At 39.0% G+C, this 21163-nt stretch overlaps 2 protein-coding genes across 2 annotated transcripts in view; one reads left to right on the forward strand and one right to left on the reverse strand.

Moving 5' to 3' along the window:
* Nucleotides 1-3978: 3978 nt before the first annotated feature.
* On the reverse strand, nucleotides 3979-5970 carry LOC136256866 (uncharacterized). The gene is made up of 2 exons (XM_066049927.1): nucleotides 4972-5970; nucleotides 3979-4753 (listed from the first exon to the last, which is right to left on the reverse strand). Exons 1-2 carry the CDS (start codon nucleotides 5869-5871, stop codon nucleotides 4745-4747), a joined length of 909 nt encoding a protein of 302 aa, XP_065905999.1. The 5' UTR covers nucleotides 5872-5970; the 3' UTR covers nucleotides 3979-4744.
* Nucleotides 5971-10371: 4401 nt separating this feature from the next.
* The window catches only part of LOC136255585 (uncharacterized), a 28776-nt gene continuing 17984 nt past the window's right edge, over nucleotides 10372-21163 (forward strand). Inside the window, exons 1-2 of the mRNA XM_066048385.1 lie at nucleotides 10372-10485; nucleotides 19251-19322. The gene's annotated coding sequence lies outside the window, so the exon portion shown is untranslated. The remainder of the gene's footprint in view (nucleotides 10486-19250; nucleotides 19323-21163) is intronic.

The following is a 21163-nucleotide window of genomic DNA, read 5'->3' on the forward strand; positions in this document are numbered from 1 at the left end:
ACAACTAACCATAGTCATGCTTCTCTCACTTTTCCATAGTGTTGATCTGTTCATGCATTGGTCTCTTCTGGATTACATTAGCACAGTTTCACTGACCTATCTAATCAAATATCTCTAGCGTGCACTACAATGACTGTATATAGTCGGACACTATAGTTTGATACTGTTTGTTGCATTAATCTTATAATGGCTACTACCATAAATGATGAATTTAGCAAATCAAGGAAATCTGTCCCAAACTTTATTTCATCGCTTTATATTGTTCAGTATTGACTGGGTGGTAAATTCACCAAATATTTATTCATTCACATGCTGATCCACCAATCTTAATTTTTTGTAGTTTACAGTATCGCAATACTCCACAAAACCTTACTAATCTGAAACAATTATTATTTTTGACAAAATGTGAGTATAAAAGTTTATGGGTTTACTGTACCATATGATTGCATTCCATTTATTGTAAAGTGGCATGATCAGAACAGAAATTAACCAAAATTAGAACTTTCATTCTAGCTTTTTAACCTCAAAGCCCACTACCATCTAGATCTTCTTGTAAAAGGCTTCCTGAGAATTAAACCCTGCTACACCTCAAACCCAGGGCCGCCCAGAGAAATTAAGGGGCCTAGGAAAAGAGTTAAAGTGGTGCCCCAGGGGAAAGAAGGTTCCCATTCTGAATTACAACTTCACCCAAGCTGTAAGTTGAAGACCAAAAAAAAAGGTCATTACATGCTGACAATGACAATAGCTACGTACCCCTCACCAACCATATCTCTTTATTTATAAGCTTGCTCCTCTGAAGAATACTGTGACTGCTCTATTAGAGTATCTAGATCTGACTGCTCTATCAGAGTATATCGATCTTTGAAACAGGTATTCAAGGGCCCTTCATGGGGCCCGGGGCAAAATGCCCCAGTTGCCCCCCCTTTGTGGTCGGCTCTGCTCACACCCTATGCTGGTTTCTTGCTAAACACATATAATTTCTTTACGTATTGCATGTAAATGTACATTAGAAGTACACTGTTAAAATGAAGAGTAACCACAACTCTTATAAGGAGTTCCCAGTGTAGGAAAGATTTAACACCCCTGGAGAGTAACCATCACTCTAAAGGAGTAACATATGCTCTGAAGATGGTGTCACTTACTCTTCAGAGTAATGGTTATTTTCTTCAGAGTGTTGTTTACTCTCCAGGGGTGTTAAATCCTGGGAACTCTTTAGAGTGGTGGTTACTCTTCATTTTTAACAGTGCAACACTGAAAAAAGAGGGATATAAGATGGTGGCTTATTGAATACAAAAAGGCTTACAATCCCATAGTTAGTGTGTTATAAACATGTTGAAACCATATATGTGATGGTATAGTGTGGGCATTATATCAGATATAAGCTATTTCAAGTATCGTGGTAAATAAACTGAAACCATACATGCAATAGTATAGTATGCATTATACTAAAGTATAAGATGAGTATAATACAGGATTTATATTAAGGCTTATTTGTATTCAATAAGCCACTGGAAATACCATATTATATCCCACCTTTTTCACAGTGTATAAGCTAGGTAAGTGGTTAAAATATCTGACCTGATTAAAGTGATATGTAACGTAGTAGAGCTGAAACAAAAACCGCAATTTGCTTTTTTTTCCTTGTAAAATAATTTCCGTATGTATGAAAATTTCTTACACGCAGTAATTCACATAAATCATACGAAAATATTTTTACGCAAAAAAATTTATCATGAAAATTTTTTGCACGAAAATAAGGTGAATTACAGTACTCAACTTCTTAAGGACTTTAGTATTTCAATTTTGGATAGTAAAATTGTTACTCAAAAATACATGATACATTTTGTCATAAATGATTATGATGAATGCTGTGGAATCTGATTTGTGAAATTCTGTGCATCCCTCGTTATTTATTATTATTTATTATTAATTAGCAAAGCCCACCAGGGGCAACACGCTAATGTGCATTACAAATCACAAATTGTTTAGCTTATCTATAATGTTCTTAAAAGTGTCAAGGTTAATTGTGTTGATGTTGTCAATTTTCAAGTTATTCCAATCAATAATTGTTCTTGGCAGAAAAGAATACTTATATAAATCAATTCTGGATTGCAGCTGTGCAAATTTGAGGGGATTATTGGCACGAGTATATGATACAGGGGTTGGCTGGGGTAAACAATGGTTTGGTAGCACCAGTAAGTTTCTTACAATCTTGAATAATAATATAAGTCTAGCATTTCTTCTCCTACTTTTTAAACTTGGCCATTGAAGGTAATTAAGCATATCTGTAATACTGTGTTGTTGACTGGATCTGTGCCATGGTTTATTAAGAACAAATCTTGCAGCTCGGTGTTGGATCATTTCTAATTTGCTAACTGTTGTTTGGTGATAAGGATCCCAGATAGCTGAGCAGTATTCAATAGAAGGTAACAATAATTGTTTGTATAAGTGTTCTTTGATTTGTATTGGGGCATTATATAAATTCCTTTTCAGAAATCCAAGAAGACGGTTTGCCTTTCCACAAATATAGTTAACATGAGGTTCCCATGATAGTGTATGATGGAGGCGGATACCAAGATAGGTGTGCTCTGATACAATATTCAATGGAATATTAGACATTTTATATGTAAAAGTGCTTTTACTGTGGTGGGTTGTAAATTGTAAAATATTGCATTTGGGAATGTTAAATTCCATCAGCCAGTTGCTAGCCCATTGTGTTAAGGAATCTAAGTCATTTTGCAGTATTCTGTGATCGTTGGGCGTAGCTATAGTTTTAAAGAGTAGAATGTCGTCAGCAAATAATCTAATTTCACTCTTGATGTTTGTTACAATATCGTTAATGTAAATTAGGAACAACACAGGACCAAGTACGGAACCTTGTGGAACACCAGATGTAACTTGACATGTAGAAGATCTAGAGCCTTCTACTACAACCTGTTGGGTACGACCATGAAGGAAGGACTCTAGCCACTGTAAGACAGTTCCTCTTATACCATAGTAATTTAATTTGTAGAGAAGTCTAGAATGAGCTACTCGGTCGAACGCTTTAGAAAAGTCTAATATAGCAGCATCAACTTGCAGGTTCCTGTCAATATCTTTTGCAATGTCATTAACAGTAATGAGTAGTTGAGTCTCACAGGAATGTTTTGATCTAAATCCAAACTGGTTGTCTGAAAGAATATTGTGGTCCTCCAAATGCTTCATAATTTGACTCACGATGATATGCTCCATTGTTTTACAAACTACTGAGGTGAGTGAGATAGGACGGTAGTTGCCTGGGTGAGCTTTGGAACCTTTTTTAAATATTGGGGTGACATAGGCATGCTTCCATTGTAATGGGACTTCACCAGATTCTAGTGATTGTTTGAAAATATGAGTTAGAATGGGAGATAATTCGGCAGCTGTGGCCTTCAGTACATACGGATGCAAGGAGTCAAGTCCTGGGGATTTGGATGTGTCACAGGTACTTAACAAGTTGTAGACTCCTTGTTCGGTAATCTCAAATGTAGGTAAAGATGGAAATAAGGATGGACCTTTGTCAGGAATGTTACTATTATCTTCGGATGTAAAGACAGACTGAAAGTGTTGATTGAGGGTGTCTGCTTTTTCCACAGGATTGGTTATGATATGACCATTTATAGGATTTATTAATGTACTAATACCATTGTTTTCTTGTTTTCGTGACTTGATGTAGTGCCATAAAGACTTTTTGTTACTGTCTGGTGATGAAGTTAGGTTTGTCAGGTAGGATTTGTGTTGGTACTTTAGTTTATGATCTATCTCTTTTTGTAATGATATATATTCATTCCAGTCACTATCTCGACAATAACGTTTTGCTCTTCTATAAACTCTTTGCTTTTTACGTATGAGTCGTTTTAAAGCAGAAGACAGCCAGGGAAGGTGAATTCTTGTACTTAATTTCTTGGTAGGAGTATGAGTGTTTATTATTTCATGTAAATTTTGTAAGAAGAAGGACCAATTTTCATCTAAGCTTTGGGGTGATGCTTGATTTATTTCAAAGTAATCATGTGACAAGTCTGATAATTCCTCTCTTATTTTTTCCCAGTCAGCTAGCTTGTAAAGGTAAACAGTTCTGGGATGTTGTTTGATTACACGTTTAGGAATCTTGATGGATACTAAAACAGCGTCGTGGTCACTCAAGCCTGGAAGTGGTTCACATGATATCACAGAATTAGGATTAGTAGTAAAGCATAAGTCTAAAACATTTTGAGCTCTTGTAGGGAAGGTGACTAACTGAGACAGTTGGTAGTTGTGTGATAAGTCAATAAGTCTTTCACGAAAGTGACATGATACATAGGAATTTATTAGTGTACTGTTTTCCCAGTCAATACCTGGACAATTAAAGTCACCTCCAAGAATGATGTGAGTGTGGGGATACTTTTGCTTAATCGTGTCTATGGAAGACTGCAAGTTGTCGAGTATTGTATCACTTGAGTGAGGAGGACAGTAAAAGGAGCCAACGATAAAGTCATTGTTCTTGTCAAGATGAACGTGAGCCCACACTATTTCAATAGTTGAATTGTCATTAATTTGTGTACATGGTATAGAGCTCTTTATGGAAATAAACACACCACCACCAGAAGTGTTTCTGTCTTTTCTGTATGTTTGATAATTATTTGGGAAAACCTCAGAGTTTAGAATAGATTCATTCAAATGTGATTCTGTCCCTATAATGATGTCAATTGCATAGGTAACCAGAAAAACTTCAAGTTGGGTTCGTTTGTTAGTAACACTACAGAAATTTACAATAGAGAGTTTCAAATCACTTAATACATTATTTGAGTTTGGGTTATTAGTAGAGTTATTAAATACCTGTGAATTTGAGTCAGGATTTGAGTTAGTTATAGTGGAAACAGGGAGTCAGGATGACTCCATGCTTGTGGCAGAGGTATTATTAAGTGGCTGTGCTGATACAGTTACATACTCTAATTTGTTACCATCTGTACTCACTTTGCAGTGAAGCTTGTTGTTGAGGTATAAGGAATCATTTCTTATTTTGATGTATCTCCGTTCGGTACCATTGTCAATTAGGGATCTCCTCTCCTTCAACAATAAGCGTTCCTTTTGACGCTCCTGGGGAGTTAGATCAGGTTTTATGTAGATTGGAGCTTCAAGCTTAGACTTAGAACTTAGGATGTCAATTGCTGTGTTTGAACGAAGGAACTTCACCAGAAGGGGTCTGGGACGCTCACTCTTTTGGTCATACTTGCCGAGACGATACAAATCTTTTATATCACTAGGTGCAATGTCAATATCAGTTGCAGACAGAGCCTCCATCACGTTTTCCATGTCCTTTTTCATTCGGAGTTGTCTGTTGGTATTTTGGGGATTTTCTGCTACACCATACACAACGATGTTGAATTTCCTATCAATGTTGGTGGCATTTTGATAGACAGTGTTTGAAACTTTGTCAACAACTGGAGCACGAACAGTTTGAGAAGAAGTCTGCTGTGGTTGATTAACAAGGTCTAGTTTGCGTTTAAGATCATTTAGAGAAGTTTGAAGTGTAGTAATGGTCGACATTAAGCTGTCTATTTCTGCCTTCTGTGCTTGGATCTCACAGTATAGACAGAAGAACGTGTGTTCTTCGCCAGCATCTCTTAATGTCGCGAAGTTCGTTGCTGATAACCCAGTGCATCTACGATGTACCCACGCGTCACAGTAGCCTTCACAATAGATTGCATCATCACCTTTCCTGTGCTTTGTAGCTTCTTTAATTACTTCATCGCATATTGGGCAAGTACTGTTTCTTTTGGGTTTCTTCTCGCGCTGGTTTGAGCTGTCTTTAGATCTCGGTCGTTTCAACGGCAGTAAACCTGGACTGGGAGTTGAAATTGCGTTCAACGACATTTCTGTTCACGAAGGGGAAGGAAAGCACAACTTTTCTTCAGGAATATCTTCTTGGCAGCTTACTTTCAAGGAGACGACAAAAGTAGCTGCATACCACAATCGAAAATTTTTTTTTCTCGTATATCAGAAACATTTACATGGGTACTTCAACACAGTGAGTGGTGTGTTCAATAATGTGTATTATTGTTACTACTACCTGTAGTGTATACGTTAATACACATCACATAGAAGTCAGTTCCTAATTACTGTAGCAGTTTGGATTGCATGGCCTAGCTATATAGACTATAGCTATTAGTCAATCTACACTACAATGGCGGATCCAGGATGGGGCATTTGGGGCAAATGACCCCCCCCCCCCCCCCCCCTTCAAGAAATTGCATACAAGATCGAGATACTCTAATAGAGCAGTCAATTACTCTAATAAAGCAGTCACAATGTTCATGAGGCAGTGTAGCTTACCTATGAAGCTATAAATAGGATTTTATTTTACATAACAGACGTGATATAGTTGGTAAGGATAACTAGCTATTATTGTTGTGACCTTTTTTTTTTTTGGTCTTCAACTGCTTTTCAGAAAGTTTTTTTGGTCTTCAACTGTTTTTCAGAAAGGTGCCCCCCTCTTTCCAAACTCTGGATCCGCCCCTGCACTAGGACTTACATTGTAGCAAGACTGCTATAATGTAGTCTGGGATATGAATATGCAAGTATCCATTTATTTATTATTGCTTTACAACACCAAACAATGCATATCAAGCTAGATTACAACACAATTATAATAATTATGGTGTGTACAAAAATAGGGATGGTGTTGAGGGTCAGATGACCCCATTTGACATTTGCCCAAAATCCAGAGTATTATCACAGCAGAGATATGTATGATACCTAGCCATCCTGATATGGTAAGTTTAATCACATGAGTGAACAGTTTGCAGTTACTGCTATAAGTAAGGTGGTCTTATTGATGAGGATATCTTCACTGAGTTTGAGATTACTTGACATACCTGCTAATTGAGGGCAGCCCCCATCCATTGGTGAAGTTTCACTGTCTTCACATACCTGTCATGTCTGCTAACAAGTGAATGCAATGCTTATGCATGTCTCAGCCATGCACCACCACCCATAGCGTCAAGAAAGAGCTCTCAGTTGGTCAATCTTTTCCATGGCAAGTTAAGTCCCCCAAGCTCTCAGTTGGTCAATCCTTGCCATTGTAAGTTATGCTAGTCTGTTATCTTAAGTTCAGATAACAGACTATGCATTTATGGCTTCAACATACAAGATGTAACACTTTGATTGATCATACGATGCCAGATATTTGAATGAAAAGGTTTTGAAAGATTTTAGTGGATCCAGCAGTACTACAAATAAGCCATATTTCAACAACTTGTCCATTCTTGAGTTAATGTTTTTGAGGGCTCAACTCAACATGTACATACAGTATAATATTATGTAGTACTGGCTATGTTAACACTTGTACTTTGCTTGTATATGTATGGTTATATGTATTGTAAAGAATATTTAATTCTTTCTGTGGCACTGTTCCAAACTTAGAGCAGTCACAATGTGTACATATTTACTGATGATGAGGTGTTCTAAATTTAGGAAACAAACGTTACAGTTGACCCAAACCTCTTTGGACATACCACGCTTGTGTCATGATTTTCCAGGTCATTATGAACAGAGGGATACTTTAAATACCGTAGCTATATAAGTGTCTGGATTATGGAGGTGTCCTCAATTGTCCACACTGACAATTATTATTGGATATGCACGTGCGCAAATTGAGTTTCCTAGTTTTTAATTTATTCACATACGTAACTTGAGTGGTTCCATTAAGTTATTTCATATTTGGTTCAATTCAATGATTTCGTGTACATGCTACACACATGCTGTAACTGTACAATTTAGTTATTTTATATGTATTGATACCATCTCAACCAATAATAAAGGCCTTCAAAAAATGGGCTAGCATGAAAAAGATGTGATATCAAAGGTGGTGACTAAGAAATGGCTGCAATGATATTATACTGTCACTTAATTTGTAACATTGCATATTAATTGCATAATATCAGTACAGCCCATTTTTCTTCACAGAATAGTTCTGTTTAGCCATTTAAGTAAAGGTATGAATGCATGAAAATTGCGTTTTCTTTGTTTCTGTGAAATACACACTTGTTTGTTGCGTGCCCAGACACATTTGCTTTCCCTGGCCACATAACACACTATCATGCGTCTTGATTTGCACTGCAAGGGCATGTTCACCTATTCACATTATGGTAGTTTGCTAACAAATATCTGGAAATTTTAAATCAATTGTTTGATGACCATTAATGTTTAATCATAACATGGGCATATCCAATGGCTTTAAAGTGTGTTATGCTATTTGAGGTACGGTACATTCAAATAAACAAGGACAAAACCATCCGAAATGTACCTCATTGTGGTACTATTCAAAAGTGTGGCACAATTTATGTTATTGGAAATACATGTCATACATACTCAAACTGCTGAAGCTTGAAGTAAAGTTGTGCTACACATAGAATTGAAGATCATCCTCATGCTATGTAAAGACTCCTGCAAATGTAGGACAACTTCATCAAATTGTCTTTTCGATTCATGTGCATGATAATTATTCCTCAGACGGTATTAATAATTTATCATACTGTATGTGTACTGTAGTACAGTATTCCTATCTGTGGTGTTAACACATCCAACTGCTGCAATTGTTGGTATATTTCAATCTGCTGTGTTCAAGTGCTCATTTCAAAACTTTGGATATGCAAAAGTTATTTGGAAGAAGTATGGTCATTCACTCCCTGCAAAAGCCACAGACACTATCACCAAATCAAAGAATATTATCACTAGTAGGTTACAAATCCCATCCAAAAACAGCTTGTAGCTGTAAGAAAGTGTGCGTCCAAGTAAAGCAGAGTTAACTGCGACAAAAAGTAATGATATCATAATGCGGCCATGTGTGAGGTGTGAAAGTTGTAAAATTAATATTAGCTAATCAGATAATACAATATTATTGTTAAAGTGTTAATGAGAACTATGTGATGCTGCTAGTTTTTAAGTGTGTGAGCATCTTCATAAATGCCACATAAATTTGATTCTCAATAAAGCAATGTGTATAGATTCTCTGATAGCAATAAATAGTTTGAGTTTGGCCGCCTTTCCTGTGTACGGCAATGCTATATGAACAAAGGAAAGGCGGCCAAACTCAAACTATTTATTGCTATCAGAGAATCTATACACATTAGAATCAAATTTATGTGGCATTTATGAAGATGCTCACACACTTAAAAACTAGCAGCATCACATAGTTCTCATTAACACTTTAACAATAATATTGTATTATCTGATTTGCTAATATTAATTTTACAACTTTCACACCTCACACATGGCTGCATTATGATTAGGGATGCGGCGATTATGCTGGCATAATTTCGGGCATAATAGGTATGTGTGGAAATCAGGAATTATGCTAGCATTTTGAGGTGATTATAAAGCTTTAACAGTAGGAAAATCTGCAGATTGCACAATTCCGTTAAAAAAGATCGAGATACTCTAATAGAGCAGTCAGAAACTCTAATAGAACAGTCATTGAATATTATTTACTCTAATAAAGCAGTCATATTGAAATGAAATTCTCTAATACAGCAACCAGCTAAAGAATTCAAGACTATTTGAAGCTTAAACATCAACGAAAATGGTCTGATACAGCAATAAACTGGCATTATTAGCCAATTATGGTGGCATAATTTTGGGAATAATGGGCAATTCTCAAAAGCATAATAGGTGATTTTTTGCGCACTGCTCAAAAGCATAATGCTCAATTTTTGGAGCATAATAGCCTCATGCCTAATTATGATATCATTACTTTTTGTTGCAGTTAACTCTGCTTTACTTGGACGCGCACTTTTTTACAGCTACAAGCTGTTTTTGGATGGGATTTCAATACTTTTTATTAGAGTAAGCATATACTGTTGAAAACAATAGGTGAGTTTCCATGGTTTTGACAGAAACTCCAGATTACAGTGATAGAATATTAAAATGCAACTGTAATTTTAGTGGCATGTAACTGCAGTCAACTAACACTAGTATAAACCCTTAGTAACACTTTTCCTTTCATCTTGTACTGCATCAAGATACTCTAGCTAATAGAGCAGTCACAAAACAGCTGTAACACAGCAATCAATATTACAGCATATTTACAACTTCTGCCTAACACTGGATTGTATAGTTTAAATCACTAGCTACTTACAGACTTTACAATATAAAAATACAGCACTTGTAGAAACGTGACTGTTCTGTTAGAGTCATTGACTGCTCTATTAGAGTATCTCGATCTACTTCACGCATTGACTAATTCAAGCGGAGAAACCACGCCTTTGCAATAGGAACTCTTGTGAAATGAAAAAGAATAGTAGAGAAATGGCAAGTATGTACAGAGACAATAGAGGGGCGCGTAATTATGTCCTGTTGTAAATAAACGCCGTTAAAATTTATATTACTACTAAATAAGCGAACCAGAATAAACTGTGATCTTTGAGAGGCTGTTGTCTCATTGCTTGCCTTTTCGTGTAGAAGGAATTTAATGCTACTGAAACACAATTGGTGAGTCTAACTATACATGTATTTGTGTTGTAAAACTTAATTGTAAAAAGGCGATTAGCGCATACTGGCATGATAAAACATGTGTTTGTATCTCGGTTTGTACAGTAGAGTCTCTTACGATTATTAGAGATAGAGTAGTAACAACTGACGTCACAGTCGTTACATAATCACTTCCCCGGCGCAGAAAATGTACGCATACCATTGGGGCACGAGTTTACTTTGCCTGAGGTTTGTTGAGACTGTCTTTCTAAATGAAACCACGTTGTCAGGAACAAAGAAGAGAGTAGTATAACTGATATTTAAGTAGTGCAGGTTAGTTTGATCCGTTCTGGGCGAGTTATGGCTGATAATTGTGTGGGAAGCCGTTTTATCCTTTTAACCTGGGTAAAACCAACCTGGGTAAAACCAACCTGACAACAAGATTGGGCAGAGTTTGTCTCTGTGCCTACTGTGAGCATTTATTATTGATTTATATTATTATCAAAGCTACTAATGGAGGTTAATAGCTTAACTGTGGTTAGCACAAAAAGAATCATGCACGTCTCCAGCCAGTTACGCACGTGATACAGAAGGCGCCATTTGTTGGCTTGTGTGAGCGAACTTCAACTCATCGTGCATAAAAGTGCGAGACGGAGAGCAATGATATTTCATCTCTACCTCAAACGGAATGATATCGTGATGAATAATAGGGTATCAACTTCTACTTTTATCACAACTGATTCTATCGGTAGATGCTCCAGTATCGTCTCGCCGAGTGAGTTATCACCTACCACCGGAAGTCCCCACTAACCAGTCATCGATTTTATACTCATTCTCCTCCCTTCACACAGGAAGGGAGTGAAATATAGTACATCCTGTAGGTAGGCGTAGAGGGTACCTGGCCTTTTTAGGGTAAGGTTGCTGGAATTTTCTTTTGGAAGGAATTTATGGATTGGTTGACCGCAAATTAAGCTGGTTGGATTCCACATTTTAAAATATAGCCCCTAGGAGGGAGGGAAAAGGGGAATGATAGCTAGGCCTGGTTCAGTTGGGGGCAGGCAGATTGGCAGCTACATCAGTAGCACTCAAACATCAGCTACGTCGGTAGCAGTCACATCAGCTACGTTGGTAGCACTCACATCAGCTACGTCGGTAGCACTCACATCAGCTACGTCGGTAGCACTCACATCAGCTACGTTGGTAGCACTCACATCAGCTACGTCGGTAGCACTCATACATCAGCTACGTCGGTAGCACTCAAACATCAGCTACTTCAGTAGCACTCACATCAGCTACATCAGTAGCACTCAAACATCAGCTACGTCGGTAGCACTCAAACACCAGCTACATCGGTAGCACTCTAACATCAGCTACGTCAGTAGCACTCACATCAGCTACGTTGGTAGCACTCAAACATCAGCTACTTCAGTAGCACTCACATCAGCTACATCAGTAGCACTCAAACATCAGCTACGTCGGTAGCACTCAAACATCAGCTACGTCGGTAGCACTCAAACATCAGCTACGTCAGTAGCACTCACATCAGCTACGTCGGTAGCACTCAAACATCAGCTACTTCAGTAGCACTCACATCAGTAGCACTCAAACATCAGCTACGTTGGCAACACTCAAACACCAGCTACGTCGGTAGCACTCAAACATCAGCTACGTCAGTAGCACTCACATCAGCTATGTTGGTAGCACTCAAACATCAGTTACATTAATTGGTAGTAGCACTCAAACATCAGCTACATCGGTAGTAGCACTCAAACATCAGCTACATCGGTAGTAGCACTCAAACATCAGCTACGTTGGCTAGCACTCACACATGAGCTACATCGGTAGGACTCACACATGAGCTATGTCAATAGTACTCAAACATGAGCTACATCAGTAGTACTCAAACATGAGCTACATCAGTAGTACTCAAACCTGAGCTACATCAGTAGCACTCAATATGTCATTAACACCTAGACTTGAGCTGTCAGTAGCATTCAATTTGTTATTAACACCCAGACACGATCTGTCAGTAGCACTCAGACATGAACTATGTTGGTAGCGCTCAAATGAGGTAAGTTGGTACTCAAACATCAGCTACATCTCACAATGTGAGCCATGTTGGTAGCACTCACACATGAGCTACAACGGTAGTACTCAAACATGAGCTACATTGGTAGCACTCAGTCAAACACTAGCTATGTTGCAAACAGGAGCTATGACAGTAGCAGTCAAACATGAGCTACGTCGGTAGTATCCAAACCTGAGTTACATCAGCAGCACCCAATATGTCAGTAACACCCAGACATGAACTACATCACTAGTAGCCAGACACGTATAGCACCCAGAGATGAGCTATGTTGGTAGCACTCTAATGAGGTAAGTTGGTAGTGAAACATGAGCTACATCTCACAGTATGAGCTATGTCAGTAGCACTTAAACATGTGCTATGTCAGTAGCACTTAAACATGTGCTATGTCAGTAGCACTCAAACTGAACTACTATACATCAGTAGCACTCAGACATAAGCTACATTGGTAATACCCAGACATGAGCTACGTCGGTAGCACCCATACATGAGCTACATCGGTAGCACTCAAATGTGGTAAGTTAAAAGCATTTACACATGAGCTATGTCGGTAGCACTCAAACATGAGTCACAACGGTAGAAAAATACATTGGTAGCAGTCACATACGAACTACATCGGTAGCACTCAAACATGAGGTACGTTGGTAATAACCTGAGTGACATCGGTAGCACTCAATATGTCAGTAACACCCAGACATGAGCTGTCAGTAGCACCCAGACATGAGCTACATCAGTAGTTGTAGCCAGACATGAGCTATGTTGGTAGCACTCAAGTTGGTACTCAAACATGAGCTACATCTCACAACGTGAGCCATGTCGGTAGCACTCACACAGCATAAGCTACGCCGGTAGCACTCAAACATGAGCTACATTGGTAGCACTCACACATGAGCTATGTCAGCAGCACTGAAACATGAGTTAAGACGGTATAGCACTCAAACGAGCTATGTCAGCAGTTCTCAAACATGATCACGAGCAACATTGGTAGTACCCAAATCTGAGTTACATCGGTAGCACTCAATATGTTGGTAACACTCAAAATGAGCTGTCAGTTGCACTCAGACATGAGCTACATCACTAGTAGCCAGACATGAGCGGCTATAGCACCCAGAAATGAGCTATGTTGCTAGCACCCAAATGAGGTAAGTTGGTACTCAAACATGAGTCTACATCTCACAATATGAGCTATGTCGGTAGCACGTAAACGTGAACTACTATACGTCGGTAACTACTATACGTCGGTAGCACTCAGGCATGAGCTACATTGGTAGTGCCCTGACATGAGCTACATCGGTAGCACCCATACACGAGCTACATCAGTAGCACCCATAATTAATGTGGTAAGTTAAAAGCTTTCACACATGAGCTATGTCGGTAGCACTCAAACATGAGTTACAACAGTAGAACTCCACCATAAACATATTTGTAGCACTCAAGCATGAACTACATCAGTAGCACTCAAAACATGAGCTACATTGCAAACACTCAAGAGTGAGTAGCACTCAAACATGAGCTACATCAGTAGCACTCAAAAGAGGTAAGCTGGTAGCATTCAAACACGAGCTATGTCAGTAGCAAGCAAACATGAGCTACAAACATCAGTAGCACTCAGTATCAGACATGAGCTATCTTGGTAGCACATAAACATGAGCAGTCAGTAGCACTCAAACATTAGCTATACCAATAGCACTCAGACAGGAGCCATGTCAATAGCACTCAAAAGAGGTAATTATACAAGTCGGTAACATGGGCTACTACACTCAGACATGAGCTATGCTGGTAGCACTCAAACTCAAACATGAGCTACATCAGTAGTACTCAAACATGAGCTACATCAGTAGTACTCAAACATGAGCTACATCAGTAGCATGCAAACATGAGCTACGAACATCAGTAGCACTCAATTTCAGACATGAGCTATGTTTGGTGGCACTCAAACATGAGCTATATTAGTAGCACTCAGACATGAGCTACTTGGTACATAGCACTCAAAAGAGGTAAGCTGGTAACATGAGCTACATCAGTAGCACTCAGACATGAGCTGTGTTGGTAGCACTCAAACATGATCTACGTCCATGTAACACTCAAACATGGGCTATGTCAGTAACACTCAAACACGAGCTATATCATTAGCATTATGTGGACATGATCATGAGCCATGTTGGTAGTACTCAAACATGCTTACATGAGCTACATCGCTGATGCTCAAACATAAACTACATTGGTAACACTCAGACATGAGCTATATTGATAGTACCCAGACAGGAGCTCCCAGACATGAGCTATGTAAGTCTGTAGCACTCAAAAGAGGTAAGCTGGTAGCACTCAAACACGAGCTGCACCAGACGTGAACTACATTAGTTGCAGCTTCAGTGGACATGACAGCTACATCAGTAGCACTGTGCAGTCACATATATCAGGTATATTGTTACATCTGACTGCATCAATTGTAGTAGATGTGACATCTGGCTTTGTCATGATCCTACATCCACACATCAGATAGATTGCTACGAATAATGAACAGCAGAAGTGTCAGGAATTTCAACTGCATACTGAAAACACCCGACGCATTAGTTGTAGACGTAACAGCCATTCCAGGATAGATAATCCTGACCACATCACGATTGCGGCTACACATTAGTTGCGCTATTTGTACCTGCACCATTGACAGATCTTACAGATAGTAACAGCACAGGGCAGCTATGAGCTTTCTCACCTGACTGCATCACTATCACTCAGTATCAGTCACAGTGGGTGCGACAACTATGTCAGTAATGCAGTACAGTGGCCATAGCAATCGCATGAGGTTGGGCTTTGGTCTCTGCAAAATCTTACATACTTAGCATGTCCAACCATGTGCTCTAAAGACTCCTCTTCACCCACACTGATCATAAAGGCCTAGTTCCTGCATCAGCTATAACGGTAGCACCTGACAGTGTCATTTGCAGTATATTTGACAGTTATACAGTGGCATAGCACAGTTCACTATAGAAAAGTATCAGCTATACATGACAACATCGATGGCAGTAAACAAAATGGTTACTCAGTTGCTTATACAGTAGCATATCAGTTACTGCACTTAACTGAATGACAGGACAGCTACATTTGTAGCATGCTACAGTGACACATCAGCTAATCACTACCACTAAATGGCAGGACTTGCAGCAGCTGTGGCCACAGTTTAAGCACACTTCAGCTACACCGAGAACATATGATCATACCTGCTAAGTGACCAGCACAGTGTAGTCAGTCATCAACTTGAGCGTTAGCACCAGACTACATTATTTGCTGTAGCTAGATGTGGCAGCGATGTTCAGTAGCACATGTACAGTACACACATATCAGCTAAATCAATAACCAATAATCAAGATGACCAGCTGCGACTAGTACAGCTCACTTGCTGGGAACACCTTGACTAGAACTCCTAGCAATTAAAAAAAAACAAAAAAAACAGACTAGAATATTCTATATCCAGCTAGTCAGGATGTGACAGATAAGCAGCACACTATAACAGCTATGGTGACCACCGAACAAAGCAACTGAGTGAGTCTAGATCTAGTAGCACTACTTCAGGCAACAAGACAAAGTTGTACTAAGGTATTTGATCATTACCACATGCCAGTGGTATCATGCACTAGTTTATTGAAATCACACCAGGCATGTTTAACACACATACCTACACTATAAATAGAGATGTGAGATTGCCCTAAGCAGTATCAGATTAGTGACACATAGACACATCAGACTGGGCTGTGCCTCAATTCTCCGGATATGGGGAACACGTCAATTATGATTGTGTCAAGAGTGCACAAATAGGTGAGCCAATATTACTCACTATGACTGCACGGTGAGCTGGGGACAGAGCGCAACTGCACATCAGCTAGGTCATCACATGACTACAGTGCTAAAATCCAACAGGCCATGCAGCCATTAAAACGCACTTGCATACACATGTACATTATAGATTAATAACAAGCTATAGCTACTGCTACTGATACTGCCAACTTTGTACCACGCTGGTGACACACCTATAGCAAGCAGTTTTAGCATAAGTCATAACTATGACCATAAAACTTCAATCAAACAAAGGCTGTAGTGTCACGCAGCTAAGTATCGATGAAGCTGGGGTAGTCTGACAGCTGACTGCTCGCCAGACCAGGGCATGGCACTGATACAACATCACTCACTTAACGTTTTGAAATATATTCCTTTCTATACCGGCCAGTATCAACAACCGATAGCAATTTGCAGCTCCTAAACTGCGCTGCCGGCACGGTTTACATAGAGGTGGCCAGGTAGCCATGAATAGGCAGACACACGTGCTAACCCTATGGTGCTAACGCTTAACAGTGCCTATCAAAGGTGACAAGACCTCATCTGGGCGATAGGAAAACCAAGCTCAAACAAGATGATCATTTTTGACAAGGTTTAAACTACTCCAACTAGCCACTTAGAACCCCCTGCTACCCCATTATGGGCTTTCTTTGGGCTATGGAACTCTCGTCCAGATAGGCTCGAGTTAGCTGCAGGGGCCAAAAATCCTACATCGAGCCATACAGATTACAACATAGGCTCGAAAACGCAATAGCAGCTATGTGCTTGTCAACGACCTGAGTTGAGAGGGGATCACGTGCACCTGATCACGTGATTAAACAACCTGACCACCTGCCAAAAAAATATAGTTAATGGTGATACCACCAGCATCTACTAAATGTAATTCGATGAATACTTAATACCACCAACAACCACAATACGTGATTCGATAAATATGTGCTAAATGGAGGTTAATAGCTTAACTGTGGTTAGCACAAAAAGAATCACGCACGCCTCCAGCCAGTTACGCACATGATGCAGAAGGCACCATTTGTTGGCTTGTGTGATCGAACTTCAACTCGTCGTGCGTAAAAGTGCCCCACCACTCCCAACCCCGTTCTACGAATTCCACCGCATACTCCCTTACTCCTAATAAACAAGGAATAAAGTGAAAGGTCAGATCCTTCTCCACAGCACGGGCTATGGAACTCTCGTCCAGATAAGCTCGAGTTAGCTGCAGGGTCCAAAAATCCTACATCGAGCCATACAGATTACAACAAAGGCTCGGAAATGCAATAGCAGCTACGTGCTTGTCACCGACCTGCGTTGAGAGGGGATCACGTGCACCTGATCACGTGATTAAACAACCTGACCACCTGCCAAAAAATATAGTTAATGGTGATACCACCAGCATCTACTAAATGTAATTTGATGAATACTTAATACCACCAACAACCACAATACGTGATTCGATAAATATGTGCTAAGCTACCTTTTAAACCAACCTGATGCCCAAGTGATGTTTTTCATCATGTTTCTTATCTATGTCCTGAGTAAGTTTCATGCCGAATGGAGCACCAGAAGCCAAGTTGCAGCCTCTTGAAGGTGCTCCGCCATTGAATTTGCCCAACGTTTTGCCCCGCGGAAGTTGCGGTTACATATTTTAATGTAATTTTGTGATGTAAAAGTTATCACTCTATTGGACCAGAGCAAAATTTTACTGCTATATTTAGAGGTTGTAGCATTTGTATATCTTAGTATCTTAATAAATAATCCTCCATGATCACTAATCACTAATAGTACAGTGAAAACTGGTCATTATTCAGGTACAGACAAAATTTTCTGACCTAGCTTATTAAGGAGGTGGCTGCATTTTGCGGCCTTAAAATGGTAAGAAGCATGCTGTTCTAACTGGCTATAGAGATGGATTTAGTGTGAACAGTGTATGAGACAGTGAGTACTGGCAGCAAGGGGGCAGCCAATCTGTTAGAGCACCAAAGGTACTGCTTCAGACATAGGCAGTTGGCTGTCAGCCCAACGTGTAAAAATTTTCACTTTTGGTCCTTATAAGTGAAAGTGATGAAGTCATTATCCTTAGGATATTATATTATATTTTTCAGAGTATCCCTTCAGTTCTACTATATAGTAGCCAAGCATAAGATGAACATAACACAGCATTCCAGTGGTTTAGTGGTGACCACAACACTGTCTGAGTTAAACTGGTGAGATTTGAGACCACCAGAAGCCCTGGAATGCCTTGAACACATGAAATACCAAATATCTAATGCCTGGCTTTCATCCACAGTGGACCTGTCTTGGCGGCCACTTGTACAGAAGGGGAACAGCTGCCACACAGTCTTGCGAGCGAAACAGTTGCCATACCCTTAATTATCAATTTTTAAAATTTTGAGCAAAATTGTGCATGCAAGCGAGTGCGATGTTGTGCTTTGGCAGTGCCGTGTATATGGTAGCCATATCAGATACTGCCTAGCAGTGACACATCATGGGTATTTAAGTCATAATACGTTACTTTATCATCCATCTAAATACTATCCCTGAATGTGTCATTTTGTGTACAGAGCAATCTGCCACAAGAAGTGACCTGAGTAAGGTTTCAGCGTATTATTGTTAACCATTAATATTGTTCACCATTGTTAACCATATTATGTATAGTGAAACCTCACTTAGTGTCCACCTCTTCAATAAGACCACCTCATTATATTGGCCACCTATAGAAGGTTCAAAATATAGATAAACAGTAGTTTATGACCTCATTAATAAGGCCACCTTGTTATTCAGGCCAAATTTTTTTGGTCCCAGAGCTGGCCCTATAAATGAGGTTTCACTGTATTTATGTGCATTTTTATTTTTTGTAACTTTTCTTCAGGTTTACTGATGGGCACTATGAAGCATTGTTGACTGGTCCGTACATAATGTGGTGACTTGAAATGCTAAAATGGTACGTAGCATGTCTTGTATGCACATGTTGTAATGTGTTGTAATGTGTTGTAATGTGTCCACACATCTTAGAAATAATTATAACTGTATTCTCTATAAATACTCAGTTCCATTGTGCCACTGGGTCATAAGTGGGTTGAGTATGGATCATCCAGGACATTTGGGTCACATTTTGTCCTGGCCAAGTGGATCTCATCCACTGACAATATACAAGATCAGATCACTGCATAAATTACAGTGGAACTTGTTTATTGCCACCTTCACTCAATAAGCAGGTAGCAGTGTATAAGCTCTTAATTTGGAATTGGCTTTTCAAGAGAGGTTGTATTTCTATACTGGTGGCCCATTAAGACAGGTTGTACTGATGGAGTGTACATACTAGAGATGCAACAATTTACTTAGCATCCAGTTTAAATGACAAAGCACAAACTGATTGCATACTGCTGGATTTCAGCAAGGCATTCGACAAGGTTTCCCATAAACTCTTACTGTTAAAGTTAAGGTACTATGGAATTACCAGAGAGACAATTAACTGTATTTGGTCTTTTTTAACCAACTGTAAATAGTAAGTTTTTTGTGATGGTTCTATTTCAGAAGCTGTCAACTTTACCAGTGGAGTACCTCAGTGCTCTGTATTGGGCCCCTTACTGTTCTTGTTTTTATAAATGACTTTCCCAGCTGTATTAAATCTACTTGTCGCCTAATTTGCAGATGACTGTCTGTTGTATCGTATTAAGACACGTACAGATAGGTATCTTTGGAATAAGAAGGCCAATAGCTAGCTAGCATTCACAGTACATTAGTCACCTTGCATACCGTACACAAGGAAATTTTGACAGTAGAAAAATTTAACAAAATTGACGAATCAATTAAATTCATCAAACTTAAGTTTGTCAAATGTCTTTAAAAGTACAGGTTTTGTCTATAATTTTTTGATTTCGTCAACATTTTATTCATCAAATCTGCTGAAATGTGAATTTGTCAAAATTTTCTTGCTTCTAAATTTCCTTGCGTATGGTACAGCAGTGTAGGTAAAGTATACGAAGTGATGCATACACATTTTTAAAATGCTGTATTGATGTCCATATGAAGATCGGCTTGTGTATATATAGGACTGATTTTGTCACAAATATTTATTATAGTATGATAATAGTACATCACTGCACTAACAGGAAACAAATCTAGGTTGGCATATAAAATTGTAAAAACAAAATACAAGAATGGGGTATGGTATCAATGAGACAGCAACTCATTTGCAGCCATATACATATAGTGCATTTTTGAGCTAGGTTTTGAAAATATGTTCGGTGGTTACACTGCTTGAAGGTTCTAAGTTTACTAATTTGTTAAGCTGCTTTACTGTAGTTGTACCCAGTTATACTGATAGTAAAATGTCAGTAACTTTAAGTATATGGAACATAATTGTTTTACTAAATTTTAAACTCTCAGTAAAACATCAGTGAATGCAGGTTTACTGAAAAAACTACTAAAATACCAAACAATTAACCGTTCCATATACTGGGGATATACCACTCTAGTAAACTAAGAACTTTCAAGCAGTGTTATTCATCTGGGTCAGTCAAGCCCATGAAACAACTAATTTAAATTGCCACGTAATAACAGTACATGTAAATGGGTAGTGTCAAGACCAGTATAAACCAAGATTTGAACTGTACTAGATCCCTTCTTCTCCCTACCCAATTGGTCTGGCCACACAAGGCAACCCAACATACACCACGCATGCACAAATTAAAGTATGTAGCTGTCATTGTGCACAAATCCTGTATGCTATAGAGTCTCTAGACCCTCATTCACGTGAGAGTCTGCCTCGTTCTGTCACTG

The sequence above is a fragment of the Dysidea avara genome, chromosome 5 (genome assembly GCF_963678975.1).
Source record: "Dysidea avara chromosome 5, odDysAvar1.4, whole genome shotgun sequence".
NCBI classification, from domain to species: domain Eukaryota; kingdom Metazoa; phylum Porifera; class Demospongiae; order Dictyoceratida; family Dysideidae; genus Dysidea; species Dysidea avara.